Here is a 14,760-nt window from a genome sequence, read left to right on the forward strand (position 1 = left end):
CCAGTGTGATACACTGCCCCCTACTGGCCAGCCAGTGTGATACACTGCCCCCTACTGGCCAGTCAGTGTGATACACTGCCCTCTACTGGCCAGATAGTGTGATACACTGCCCTCTACTGGCCAGATAGTGTGATACACTGCCCTCTACATTTCAAAGTTATATGTTTTTCACTGAAGGTGAAGAAGGAAGGTGCAAAAAAGAAAAGCATCCCCTAAATGTGATTTAAAATATATTTAGTATTAAAGTGCTATGCTTATTTTGTAGTGACAATGTCAAGAATAAAAACTTGAAATTGTAATTTTTACCAGATAAATGAAAGATGTAAAAAAAAAAAAAAAAAGTTAATGTCAAAATAATTCTGCATGGTCACATGACAAAGACTTGTTCTCTGTTTGTTCGTTCCCTCTAAATTTTCCGATGTTACTGATTTCATGAGCAAGTCGAAGAGAACGCCAACTTGTTCAAAAATAACAGACAGTAACATTTGATCAGGTAATCAGAGCGGCTTCGAGCAGCCAGAGAGAGTGTTCTCCAACGTTTGCTGCAACTGGACAGACATGAGACGAACGAGGAGACCGACGGCCTCCTCCAGCCTTGATGCTGCTTGGCAGGAATTTCTCTCTTTTTCATTTTTTCCTTTTTTAAATATGTGCCTCAGAATATTAGCAGGATCCAGGAAAAAACCATGAGCAGGCACAATACTGTTGAATAAATAAAAATGTGAATAAACAATTTCTTCTACATGCGGGATTGTTGCAGGAGTCAGTGACTCGAATAATAAACTAAACTTAACTGCATTATTTTGCAGCAAGTTCGAATGTATGGAATTGACTTTGAATCCATTTGTGTTTTGTAAAGATCCACTGGGGATTGGCTCCACGTACAATGAATAATAGAAGTTATTTTAAGTTTTAGGTAATCAAACACATGAGTAAAACTTCAAACTAAGGGAGACACAGTTTGGGTGTGCTGCAGCATCAGCAGAATAGAAATGCACCGATTACGGTTTTCGTACCCAATACTACAGATTTCTGGTTTTGTTTTTGGATGCGACCTTGTCTCTTCTCCCCCTTATGCAAATACGTGCTGCAGGTTCTTTGAAGGTGGATCCAATGTGTTTTTCTACACTTTTCCAGCAAAGATATTGTTCAAATTCTTCCACAAGCGAGGAAGAGGTTTGCTGCTAGAAGTAACCAATCAGGCGTCAAGGTCTGTGTAGAAGCAGCCCTAGTCCCGCCCACCGAGTTTGAAGGGTGAAGTTGACAGTYTAAATTAACTCATGATGTGATTCAGCACATGAATATAGAGACTTCATTTAATCTGATTTTTTTCGCATCCTGTGAAGCTCTTGAGGAAAAAAAACTGTGGACAAAATAAACAAAAATATTTTTGGTCCTTTTTTTTTTTTTTCCATTAACTGGAATTTATCATGACAAATTATGAATCAAAAATCTTGTAAGAAATTTATCTTACGGTAATGATACTATAAATGTTCGCCCCTACACGGGAACATTAAATAATTGATCAAATCATAAAAATATTGAAGTGAAATCAACACATTAATAATATGGAGCACAAATATTAATTTTATTTCTAATAAATTATTTCTGTATTTTCCGTTTTTATAAATTAATGACATTTAAATTACTTCATAAGTTCTTTATTGTAATCTGTCACTCCTCACGCTACATAGCTTTAGTGTTTGATGCATTTAATGAACAGAAGAAAAAAAACCCTGAATTTTGAATATGTTTAAATGTTGGCGAATAACCAATCATGTAAGGATTCCAGACCTGGATTAGACATGTCAGTTTGTGTTGTTACCACAAAACAGAACAAATACATTCCTGCTCTTTCATGTCGTTTTCACCACTCTGACGGTGACACTCTTGTTTGGGATTAATAATCAATAACTACTCCCAGCGTTCTCACCTGGCCACCACAGAAACCTTCTCCTTCTGCAGGAGTCTCCTCTCCTCCGGGGTGAACTCGCGTTGTTGTTTGGACAGAACCGCCTCGTCTGGACCGAAGAGCCGGGAGTAAAGCACCCGACTTTCCCCGGCGGTCAAAGCGCCGACTGGGCACACGGTGTGGATGAGGAAGCACCGCACCATTTTACTAAAACGTCTTTCAGAACCCTCTGAAACACCGCTCGGATCCTAGGAACCATTTCAAAGAGCCACTTTGCATCCTCGGGATCTTTACTTCCGCGTTGGTCAGGTGATCACTTGACCGGGGTTGTTGCAATTCGATGTTTTAACCAGCAGAGGGTGCTCGAGACTTTTTTTTCTAGTTTTGTCTATTGTTTATTAAACGGATTAAAACTGTACATGTGCACATACAGTCAAACATTTATATATTTATATCTGTATTGAGTTTTTCTACATATTACACAAAATAAATTCTAAAATGTAAGAAAGTCTACTGGAGGTTTCAGGCTTAGTGTCACCAGAAGACAAGCAGAGACAACTGGTTATCAAGCAGCTGCTGCTTCTTCAGCCTGAGAGGCCCTGCATTTGTGTGTGTGTGTGTGTGTGTGTGTGTGTGTGTGTGTGTGTGTGTGTGTGTGTGTGTGTGTGTGTGTGTGTGTGTGCGTGCGTTAGAGGTTAAACTGCTGTGACAGCAAAAAAAAAGGAAAGAACACATTCATTTCTCCATTGCGGTCGTCTTCTCATCTTCTTTCCTGACGAACCCACAACCACTGAAATGCAGAAGTCCTGAGGATGTTGTGTTCCTGGTGGTTTACTTGTGTCTCATTCACCCAGACTGGAACAGGACAATACATGTATTCAATTCAGAAAAAATTATTATTGTTTAGTAGTGAGGACCGCAGCTAATTTGAAATGTCTTTTAAAAAATGACTTTATTCCATGTAATAAAAGTAGGGTCATGTGACTTTGATGTACGGTGTCAGCCTATGTGCTACCTATACCATGTCTCACCGTATGTGTTGTGTTCAGAGAGGCGTAGTGTTAATTTACAACACCTGACATTTTACAAGTTGCCAAAAAAATTACATTTTGCTGTAATGTGGCAAAACAATCTTCTTGATTGTCACATGGTTTGGGACGAAAACTCAAACACATGGGTTTTGGCAAACCACCATTTGGGCTTCAATCACAATCGCCGCTCTTAAGAAGCCGCATCGTCATGTTGCATGAAACAGAACATGCGTGGGTGAAGAGCATCTCTGACACCTTCTGGGTAATCATGCACATTTTCCCTCAGCTTAAAAGACAATCACTGCAGCTAATAATGAACCAGATATTTCCCTGAACATTCAATGTGAAAGTGAAGTCCAGTCGCTCTGCCTGACCCGGCTTCAGCTGTTTGACGTGATCCGCTCCTCAATCTGGGGTCTCATCGACTTGCAAAGGCAACAAGCGTGAGAGCTGTGCAGTCTGTGTGTCTGGCTCCCACAAGAAAAAACACGGAACCAGTTTCATTGTTTTGAACTGTGAGTCACATTTCCATGTGATGAACCACACCAGCTGAGTAAGAAGAACAGGATGTGGTGAAGGGAAGGGCCGGACCAATGAGGACGAGGCGCGCCAGTTTGAAACAGCACGACGGGCGGACGACTGTTTTTTTTTTTTTTTTTTTGGTCTGCTGTGTGCATTCTTGACAAGGTGGAATAAAAACATCCTCGGCATGTGACGATATCGTCAATCGCAAAAGAGACGATGTGCAGAAAGTGGCGGTTCCTGAAAAACCCTCAGAAGCAAAGTTCATTCCCACACACCCACGGGCCACACCCATGCATGGGCTGCATGGGCTGCATGCTCTGCTGGTCGGGTTGCAAGGCTGGTTGATTTACTGGTTGGTTTGTCAGTTTACTGTCAACGCCTCAGCAACACGGTGGTTACAGGTCGCAGAAAGGCTGAGGACGTTTGGTGCCAGGTTCAGCCTTGCATCATTTCAGTTTTTTCTGTGGGACCTCAAAGTGCAGATATACATGCAAAGGACAGCTTCTGTTCTACATACATGTATATCATCACCTTCCTAAAATAATTGCATCAGTCATTTTTGACAAAAGTAAAAAAAAAATTCCCCTAAATTATAATTTGGCACAAAAAAAAAGACTAAGGCCATTATTTCAGAAGGGTGACAACATACAGAATCAATTGAATAGAACCTTTGTGACAACTTTAAATAGGATGATATATCCCAAGAAGCAACACATCACAGCTAATTTAAACACATTTAAGAACAGACATCAGGTCATTAGCTGCATTTCCATCACAAATATGCATGTTGATATTCTGCTAATGTCAAAAAATTTAAAATTAACATATACATTAAATAACAAATCCATGATACAAATCCAGGTAACTAAAAATCAAACCCTCTACTACTGAGAAGTGATTGCTTGCTGGAGCCGTGGAGGTTTTAAATGGCTGGATTTGATTTGACCTCATCGCTAACGTTTGGCCATGATGTTTGAAATGCTCACTTCCTGTGTGAGCAATACATCCCTCTTACTACAACTTTATTTGCTCAGTGATTGGAAGCGTGGCCAGTGCGGCCTGAACGTCTTCGTGTTGGCCACGCTTCCAATCCAGCGAACAACAACAACAAAAATTGTCTCAAGCCTATATGCAGAGTACAATAATAAAACAGTGCAACAAAACAATATCACAGTTCACAACTTCTCTTTCTGTTCACTGATTGGTCTGGTTGAAATTCAACTGGAGAAATGTTGGAGAAATTCCATTTCTCAATGGGAGAAATCCCAGACGTTATACTGAAGGGAGATGAGAATCAAGCAGAATTACATAGGAAGACAACGGCTAGGTTAAGCTTTGTGCCTAAAATGATAAAGTAAGTTTTGAGGAACTACAATAAGGCTTCCAACAGCAAAGTATGTGGGTGATAGAATCATGCTGTGGGTCATCAGGTGCTCTAAATTTTTCACCCTAACTTAGCCGCTAGCTGGTTGACACAGGACAATGGTCCAAAACACACCAGAACTTCTTGTGATAGACCAAGAAATACGCTCACCTCAACTTTATCAAAAATGTTAAAAGTGTTTTAAGTCAAGCCAGTGCCAGTAAAACAGCCAATTCAAGTAAACTTTGTCATTTTTTATAGGGAGAGTGGTCCAGCTTTGGGTTTTACTAGAAGCTTTTTATGGCTGCAGTCAAGCTGCATATTGTCAAACCTGATCAGAAACTACACTGGGTTGTTTTTATGTACAAAACTGTACTGGCTTTCCCTTTAAAAATGCCAGAATTGATCAGAATTTGCTCAAATTAATTGATTTCAAAGTAATAATCCTCCACTGAGCTTGAAGCATTTTCATCCATTGGAGAATTTAATGTGTCTTTAAAAACTTATTTACTTCATTGGGTCGATTTATTTGTATATGTTTTGATATTTTTTCTTGTAATGAGTGACTGTGTGCTGTTTTGATCAGTTCTTGTTTGATTAGACAATTAGGCCTCACTATGTGTTTTTCTAACACTTGCTCTCCACTGGAAAAACAAAAAAACTTATGTAAGTTAAGTATTTTTATCTCATTTCTAGGGCAAATATCTTAGTACACTTGAAATAAGACAAAACTAATTTAAAGGTAACTTGTTCTAAAGTCAATAATTCCATAATGTTGAAAAATACTCAATCCACTGGCAAATTGTTTTACTTATGACATTTTTCCAATATTATAGATGAAATAATCTGCCAGTGGAAGTAGTACATTTTTTAAATGATTGACTTAAAACAAGCTCTGGTCTTGCTGAAAAGCTTTTGTCTCATTTCAGGTGCACTAAGATAGAAAGTGGACCAAAAAACACTTTGAAAGATTCTGTGTTTTTGCAACGGATGGGTCACGTTTCCAACGACACGTAGTAGCTCTGAGTATTTATTTCTTTCTTTTTCTTTTTTTCTTTTCCAGAGAACTGTTAAAACTCTTGTCAAGGCCCGTCATGCAGCCGGAGTCTGCCTCCAAAGAAAGGAATGTGTGTGTGTGTGTGTGTGTGTTGGAGGAGGGAGCGAACACGTGCCGAAGCAAAGAGGCCACTCCCCACGCCTGGCTGCTGGAGGGAAAATTTGAAAAAAAATAAGAGCAGCTATGTGAGCAGGAAAACCAGCAGGTCCCGCCAAGCAGAGGAGAGGAGCAAACAAAGGAGCAGATGTGCCATTAGAGTTCAAACATGGACACAAGTGTCTCTGCGTACCGAAAGCTCGCTCTGCAGGTTTATGGAGCCGTCCAGAGAAACCTGTGGTGAAAACAAAAAAACCTGAAGGTAATTTGAATCTGAACTGGTTTTTATCCTACGGAAAGAATTTAGTTTCCTCTATTAAAGAAACATTTTTCCTGAAGGTTTCTGAATCATGAAAGCTTTTAGCTGCGGGAAGCAGCTACTAGCATTCACACTGTAAATAATTCACAAACCTATCTTTTACATCGGTGATCAGTTTACATACACTCCTCACAGTGTGACTTTTATATGTGTTTTTGTTCTTTTGTGGAAAATAACTGCAATTATTTTTCAAAAACAAGAATCCGTCATACAAGTTTGAATGTTTTGGTGACTTTCTTTAATGTCAATGTGTTCATACATACACCCTGTTTCAGGGAGTCCAAACCTTTTGCCACAAAATGCAGATTTTTTTTTTATTATGGCACCACAAAAAAAACACCTGACTGATGCTACATGATGCAAGTTTCAATCCGTCCATAGCAAAAACCTTTGATTTCTAAGTTTCTCCATCTAATTTTGCAGGTTGTAAGCAGAAGCAACCAATAGCTGTTGGCAACTGATGCCATCCTATTGTAGAATAAGATATGAAATTAATATTTATTCATTCTTACTTGTGTTTTTAACACTGGGTTACACCTGATTCCACATTTTAGAGGAAGTCATCACCATGTCTCGAGACGGCAGTACATGCCCCCGCTTGCTGTGCTCTCCGGCCCAGGTGCAACTTCAGGCGAAATTTCCTCAGGTCGTCCTTGAGGACGGTCCCAGTCCCATCGGCCGATGCACCGATAGGACTGAGGCCATCGGTGCATCGGGGTTCACACTGGGTCTGGGCTTTCACAAAAACGAAACGGAAAAAAAAAAACACATGGACTGAACTGCTTCGTTCATTCCCCCTGCTGCCATTGCTAAAACCACAGGCAGACAAAAATAATATATAAACACAACGTCGTCATTCAGGACTTCCTTCTGTTCGCCAATTGAAATTCAACTGGAGAAATCCCAAACTGAGCAGGTTGGGGGATATCCATCCATTTTCTTTACACCCTTGTCCCTTAGTGGGGTCAGGAGGGTTGCTGGTTCCCATCTCCAGCTAATGTTCCGGGCGAGAGGCGGGGTCACCTGGACAGGTCGCCAGTCCCTCGCAGGGCAACACAGAGACACACAGGACACACAACCATGCGCACAAACACACACACACACTCACACCTAGGGTTAATTTGGAGAGGCCAATTAACCTGACAGTCATGTTTTTGGACTGTGGGAGGAAACCGGAGAACCCGGAGAAAACCACCATGCACAGGGAGAACATGCAAACTCCATGCAGAAAGATCGGGGCTGGGAATCAAACCCAGAACCTTCTTGCTGCAAGGCAACAGCTCTACCAACTGCGCCACTGAGCAGCCAGGTTGGGGGATAAAATACCAAAAAAAATTTATCACTTTAATATGAATTGCTTAAAACAAAAGGGGGAAATTAAAGAAAAAAAAAAAACTAGTCCATCTTTAAAATTATGATGCATTAATGAAATAAAAATTTAAAAAGCCGATATCCTAGAATGCATGAGACCTAACCAGAGTTGTGAATATCAAGTCCCGTTTCCACATTTTACAGAAAGGCTTCAATACAACCCATCTGAATTCATATAGGATCTTTATTTCAGCAGCTCCACCACAAGCCTGCACCAAAATACTGAAGCCACCCGACTGACACTCACAGGTTCAGAAACGGGGCAAGACCGTTTTATCTTTGAAAATTGAGGAGTCACAGCAAAGACAAAAAAAAAAAAGAAGAAAAAAAAAAAAAAAGATACAAATCAAAGATCTTTTCACCTTGCCGACCTGCAGCATAAGAAAAAACTTGAACAGTGCAGTAAAACAGGTAGTTTGGTTTGCTTTGGTATTTTCACTGAGAAAAATGAACAAGTATTGCAATTGGTCAGGAAGGAGAGGAGAGAAAATATCTGACTTCATCTTTTTTGCATGCCATTACAAAATCCAATTAGCATTTTTGGAAATTCTGGACAAGATGCTACAATGACAATATGAAAAAAAAAAAAAAAAAGAAAAAAAGAAAAGAAAAACAGGGCCAAACCATAAAAACAATGTGCATTACAAAGGAGTATAAAAAAACGCACCTCATGGTGTTAAATTAAGTGCTTAAAATGACAGAAAATAATAAAAGACGTGATTTATCATTTGGTTCAGTTGTATTATTGCAAAGTAACTGATTTGTGCTTCAGATCAATCAAATTTTTCTATACATGTACATGAAAAGAAAAAGAAAAACAACAACAGGTAAACATGGGCTATAGGTCCAAGTGGTTTTCTTAAAACAGTCACTTTGCAGAACTTCAGCATTTTGTGAAGGAGGAAGCTTCTTTCCTTTCAAGTCTTTCCCCATCTGGAAATGTAGCATAAATACGTAAACAAAACTTGGTGGATTTGCTAAAAATTAAAAAAACAAATTGGGGGAAATAAAAGAAAAAGCCCCTTTCTGTTGGTGTTATCCAAAAAAGGCCTTTCTAGTGGGTGGGCTGAGGCGGTGGGCTGCATGGGGAGGTCCTGCTGAGTCCATTTATACTAAGAGGCAGGTTGGGATGGAGGATGAGAGGAGGCGCTCGTCACCATTTCTTCAGGCGGCAGTACATGTCCCGCTTGCTGCGCTCTCCGGCCCAGGTTCGACTTTTCAGGCGGCATTTCCTCAGGTCGTCCTTGAAGTCTTCGTGGTGCATCGGCCGGTAGGACTGGGGCTCACACTGGGTCTTGCCGGGACAAGAACACACATTTAAACAAACACACACCTCAGCTTTAACCTCTGAACGTACCGCTAAGTAAAATTGATAAGTACGGCTGTTGTAAATTATGATAAAAATACAAACTTTGTCCAGGTAACTGGCGATAAGCCATGGACACACAAAAAAAGCTAGTTAGCGTTAGCCGTCTTGAACAAAATGAAGATGTAAGAGTGAAACCTAAACTTTTACCCGACATTAAATTCTCATGAGAAAAAAAATATATAAACAAGATTAAACCAGTCGTAAAGACAAAATTTAAGACCTTGAAACATTAAACGGTGAGCTTTTTTTACCCTTTGATAAAAACATTGTAAGACCTTAATTTTAAATACATTAAGTTGAGACTACAGGAATGAAGAATCAGGAAATGTTTTGGCCTAGAACTCCATGTCATCAGCATGAAGAGAATCTGTAGCTGAACTACCTGGAAAAAAGGGAAGAAGTCTTTGTATCCGCCCTTGAGGATGTAAAGTTCGGGGTAGTGGAGATTGGGATACACGTTGACGGCGCGGTCCCGTTCCCTGACGAAGCGGCACATTCGAGGGCCGCGCTCCGACGAGAACTCGCAGTGGAAGACGATGACGACTCGCTTCTCTGGGCAGGAGGGGATGATGGGGGTCTTGAGGAGGAAATCCTCCACTTGGTCTTCTTGGTGGAGGTTCAAAGCCCCCTGAGACGGAACAGGGACAGCTCAGAATGCAAAGAAATCACCTTTATACATGTTTCTACCTCATCAGGTTAAAACTGAAGAGAAAGTTCATTTATTTATTCTGTTCAATGGGTTGACTTACTTTGATGTGTCCACCTTCAAACTCGTAGGGGTAGCGGCAGTCTATGACGATGACCTGATCTACGAGGTGATCAAACTGGCCGGTGAGAGCTGCCACCATCTACAAGTCGACAGAAAGGCCAATAAAGTTATGAAAACAAAATGTATCCATGCAACGAGTACATGGAGATGTTAGGCAGGATGAGAGTACTCACCATTTCTGAGGTAATGTACTTGAGGTCTTGATGTTTTCCATCCACCGTTGGAAGAACGAAAGGCTTAAAAAGACAAAAAGTAATTGGATTGGAAAAGTTGTTTCCTTCTTTAAACAACAACGAGAGCAGAGGGGCTTCAGTCTCTAACCTTAGTGAAGTCTCCGATCAGCTCACTGGAGCCGTCCGACTTGTCCAGAAGCTTCTCGATCTCTGTGTGACAGAAGGACTTGGACCGCTGGAGCAGCGAACAATTCTGGAAGTAGAATGGAAAAGGATTTGGGTACATTACTCCGAAAAATAAAACTCAGCCAGAACACTTTGAAGAGGCTCTGATGCTGTGGATTATTACACACTGAACCAAACATTGTGACTTGTCCACTTGCAACTTCAGCACAACTGAACTACAAAAATTACAGTGAGGAAAGTGGAGGATTCACAAAACTAAATTAGCTGGAAGTCATGACCTTGTTTAACAGTTCCACAGCAAATGTGGTGACATCATAGCATTTGCTAACATCAATAGAAAACAGACTGAAAAATGTTACCCAAAACATCTTTACAGCACCAGGACAGAATACATTAAACATTTTTACACTCAAATTCTGCTGAAGCTCAGAATAACTTGCGAGCAACTAAAGTTCTTGCATATGGTGGGCATCGGGAAACTATAGAAACTATGAAAAACTTGAAAGGTTTTTCATAGTTTACGGTTCTTCCCCTTTAGGCACAGCGACTCACCTTTCTTGGAGATTCTGGACTTTGGTCCAGCTTGGTGAAAGGTGTTCCTGCGACGCTCCGCCGCCTCTTCACCCTCACAGGAGTGTTTTCATCTGCAGGGCAGTCGGGACGCTTCATGGCGGGGCGGGACACCGGGCTGGGCATGGAGGGAGAGCGAAACAGGTTCCGTGGCCGACACCGGACGATGGGCTAGGGAGAAACGGATCATTTCCAAAAACCAGTCTTCATTTCACATCTCTTTGTCGACACTGGTGCATATTTTAATAACTTACAGAGTCCTCTCCTGTATTGTCAGCCATAAGCGGTGCAGTGAGCAAGCTCGCCATTCCTGTTGGCATCCCAGAGTCATCCTGCAAGAAACCCTTCATGAAATCCTTATTCATTTCATAAAAAGAGAAAAAAATCTAAATGCATTTACGTTTGAACGGCATCTTACCACCATGTCGTCATCGAGTACGTCCAAAAAGCCGTCGTCTTCGTCGTCGTTCAGAGAGGAGGTCAGGGAGGAGCGCCTCAGGAAAATGGGGCTTGAATCGTATTCAAGCTGCTGGATCGGCGGAGGAGAAGAGATCTGCGAATGAGAAACAAAAAAGACGACAAATTGTTTCTTTCTAAAAGCTCCAGAACAAACGTGGACGGATTCTTCGAACATTTTCTCACCATGAGAGCTGGAGCAGAGCTAGGACGGGCGGCGAAGGCGTCCTTTAAATGTCCTCCGTTGAAGGAGCGCCCGCGACACCGAGACGCGGGCTTGGATGGTTTCTTGAATTCAAAGAACTCCTAAGAGTAAAAAAAAAAAAACAAGAGGAGAGAAAAGAATAACACATTTTAAATTTGAGGAATATCTACCAAAGGCATCTGTAAAAGAGAAGCGAGTTCTATTCACAGCGATATCCATGTGTTTCAGCTAATAGCCTGGGTATTATAGTCTTTATCCACATTAATCCACTTGAAGCAGAGAAGATTTAAACAATGACTTTGGAGATTCTAAATGAAATGGAGTCAAATTTAACCTGAAAGATGCAATGCTATCGCCATGGTAACAGTATTTCTAGATGCTTTGGAGGGAGAAATGATCCACCGACCTCTGGCATGTTCTCCTTGTTGTCAAACTGAGAGACGGAGGGCTTCATTTGTTGAGGCTGCTGGCCAAATATTCCGTAGCGATTGGAATCCGTCTCCTGTCCTTTCAGAGCCGGACTGAAGCCAAGGAGCTGGGGCTGTAATGGGAACCAGTTAGCCAAACACTGATGGAAACCCCACTTAAATGGGCAGTATTATGCGTTTCCCAAACACATAGAGCCGCTTTATTGTTCCAATCAAGTAACTATGTTATCTTTAGTTTTTATAAAAATGCTATACATATCAAATATGACTTCAAAGAAATTTTGACTTCCTAATTTAATGCCTTGACAGTGGGACCGTTTCTTTAAGAAGCTCCTGTTCTTTCTGAAACTCCACCTTCAGGAAGTCATCACAACATGGCTTCCATTAATCCTTTGTCACTTTTATCAGTGCTTTGTTAAGTAGTTTCTACAGACATGCTGCAACGCAACGCCCCCCTAGCATAAAACTGCTCTGCAGTGACGGCTACAATTAGTTTTAGCCGTCATGTTGTCAGCACAACACGCTAAATCTTAGTGTTACGTGTGACAAATGAAAAAGGGACACAGTGCTTTGCTACCAACTCCAGCAACTAGATAACAAGGTCAGGAAAAAGATTGAATTAAAAAATAGCGAGGGAGAGGGAAGTAGGTTAGTTATGCTAGCTTGACTCTGACAACTTTAATATGTAGGGGTGCGTTCACACTGCAGCCTGAAGTGACCCAATTCCGATTTTTTTGATGTAATGCGACCTGTATCCGATCTTTACATGGCAGTGTGAACAGCACAGGTCGGATTCTTTTTCGAATGTGACCCATATCCGATACGTATCCGATTCAAATGCGACCTAACGTTCAGGTCGCATTCATCCGAACTGAACGTCACTGATTCTCAACAAATCTCACTATTCTGCGTCCTGATACGCGCAAGCGGGAAGAAAAACAACAACCATGACGGACTTTATGAGGATTAAGTTGTTAATATGCTGCTCCGGCCGGACAACAACTTCAAATATGTAAGATAAGCTCCACCGTTAGCCTCCATGTTTACTTCCGCAAACACTGAGCTCTTCTTCTTTTTATGGCGGTTGGCAGAACWSTGAGAACGCTGACGCTATTGCGCCCTCTAGTGCGCATGCGGGACACTTTCAGGTCGTTTGCCCGTTTACACTSCAGAACGCATACAGGTCGCATTTACTGGCAGTGTGAACGGCCCGGCAAAAAAAATCGGAATTGGGTCACTTCAGGCTGCAGTGAACACATCCTAGATGTGCGGCAGAATTTGGTGTTTTGATTCAGAAAAAAAACTTTAATAATTGCAAAATAAACATTGAGCTTGAAAACAAAACTAACCCCAACCCCAAACTAATTATTTTGTTAATGAAACTGTTCTACCACAGTTCTGGATGGCATGTAAAAGAATCGTCCAGCACTGTTTGCGCGAGTGAAATTTCAGGATGGAAACAATAACATGCAACACTTCTATAAAAACTTTACATGCTCAGTTTAACCAGGTGTTTGCCAATTGCTGCTTGCTAATCTGAAGGAGCCGAGTGGCGACGTCACACTGTGAAGGTCCAACCAGCCGATTTGAACAGCTGAATGGTTGCCATGCGAGATCAAATTATTTCTCAAACATGCATGAAACAACATTCCAGGTATGTTTTTAGAACATGCTGTCAATTTTACATAATACTGCCCCTTTAAAGTATTGTTCTGCTTTACTGTTATATCTTTTCATTTTATCTTACATAAATAAATTAAAATCTTTATTGTTTTAGATATTAACATTTCATTTAATAGCAATGCAAGAGAAATTAGTCAAAATACACAGTGATGGAAAAAAAAAGAAACTTACTGGCAATGAGTTGATTCTTCTAATTGGCATCTTCCTATAAAGGGGAAAAAATGGAATTTGAATTAATACAGATCATATTTAGTCAACAATTCCCTACTTTTACATGTAGATACCCCATATAGCTCCAAATTTACTGTAAATGGCTTAATTTACTTAATTTAATTGATGCAATTCAGCAGGGAAACAAGCCTGAAAAATCCTAAGACTTTGTTATACATGACCAAGGCTTTTGCAATAAACTACTAGTCATTTAGCATGAATAAATTAAAATTAGCTCAATTTCCATTCTTAATATTTTTTTGAAGGGATTTTGTTTAGAGACAAAATCCATTTTATTTACAGTTTCTGTTGCATGTTTTCCTCATTTCTCTTTTATCGTTTTTGGTTGTCATATTTTAGATTTTTTTTTAATTATTATTCATCACAATTTCTGGAACAGTCCTATTTGTAATTCGGGCTGGATGGGCGGAGAAAAAAAAATTTGATTTTGGTTTTTAAAGAAAAACAAAAAATGGAAAATCAGATCTTGCACCCATTCAAAATTGCAATAAACAAACACATGACTGAAACAAACACAAAAACTTACTCGTTGAAAACTCGCCGTGACTGCTGAATGGATTTTTCAAATCTGCAGCAACACAAAAAGAAAACCGTCAGGCGTTCAACAAGATTTTCCGCTGTAATTAAAAAGGAAATCCTGCGTCTGGATTGGTTGCCGCCGATCAAAAGGACCACCACACCTGCTCAACCTCTGAAGCGTCGGGGAGATTTGAGGAAGTTGAGTGAATCATAGAGGTAAGAGGTGGTGCTTTGTGTTGGAATAATGCCCACCTGTATGCTAAACAAGCAGAGCTGAGAGCCAAGAGTGCAGCTGAGAGAGAGGAGAGGGTTTTGGAGGGGGGAGCAGGAGAAGTGATGCAGAGATCAGCTAATCTAGCAGCTGCCAGTGCTGCTCAGCCTGTAGCTGGAGGAGCTCTTTGTTAGCTGATGGGGGGAGCGTGTCCCATTCATCCAGCTCTAGAGGACGGGAAAGCAGTTGTTCTATAGGGGTCGCCCTCATTTCTGTAGCACAGACG

The 14,760-nt window shown here is 40.8% G+C and overlaps 2 protein-coding genes across 3 annotated transcripts in view; both read right to left on the bottom strand.

The window, feature by feature from the left end:
- ap5s1 (adaptor related protein complex 5 subunit sigma 1) overlaps positions 1-2,232 on the bottom strand; it is a 4,591-nt gene extending 2,359 nt beyond the window's left edge. The window contains exon 1 of the mRNA XM_008398806.2: positions 1,934-2,232. Within this exon, the coding sequence (XP_008397028.1) occupies positions 1,934-2,115 (182 nt within the window). The 5' untranslated portion in view covers positions 2,116-2,232. The remainder of the gene's footprint in view (positions 1-1,933) is intronic.
- A 5,608-nt stretch (positions 2,233-7,840) lies between these two features.
- On the bottom strand, positions 7,841-14,731 carry cdc25b (cell division cycle 25B). Of its 2 annotated transcripts, XM_017302354.1 has the most exons (12): positions 14,271-14,731; positions 13,685-13,718; positions 11,809-11,943; positions 11,384-11,503; positions 11,160-11,294; positions 10,996-11,073; positions 10,724-10,912; positions 10,134-10,238; positions 9,986-10,048; positions 9,793-9,891; positions 9,426-9,671; positions 7,841-8,968 (listed from the first exon to the last, which is right to left on the bottom strand). In XM_017302354.1, exons 2-12 carry the CDS (start codon positions 13,712-13,714, stop codon positions 8,828-8,830), a joined length of 1,341 nt encoding a protein of 446 aa, XP_017157843.1. In that variant the 5' UTR covers positions 13,715-13,718; positions 14,271-14,731; the 3' UTR covers positions 7,841-8,827. The 2 variants fall into 2 exon arrangements, with proteins under 2 accessions (XP_017157843.1, XP_017157844.1); XM_017302355.1 differs by lacking the exons at positions 11,809-11,943; positions 13,685-13,718; positions 14,271-14,731 and adding an exon at positions 11,610-11,694.
- Positions 14,732-14,760: the final 29 nt, after the last annotated feature.

Source organism: Poecilia reticulata, linkage group LG22, assembly GCF_000633615.1.
Source record: "Poecilia reticulata strain Guanapo linkage group LG22, Guppy_female_1.0+MT, whole genome shotgun sequence".
In the NCBI taxonomy this organism is placed as follows: Eukaryota; Metazoa; Chordata; class Actinopteri; order Cyprinodontiformes; family Poeciliidae; genus Poecilia; species Poecilia reticulata.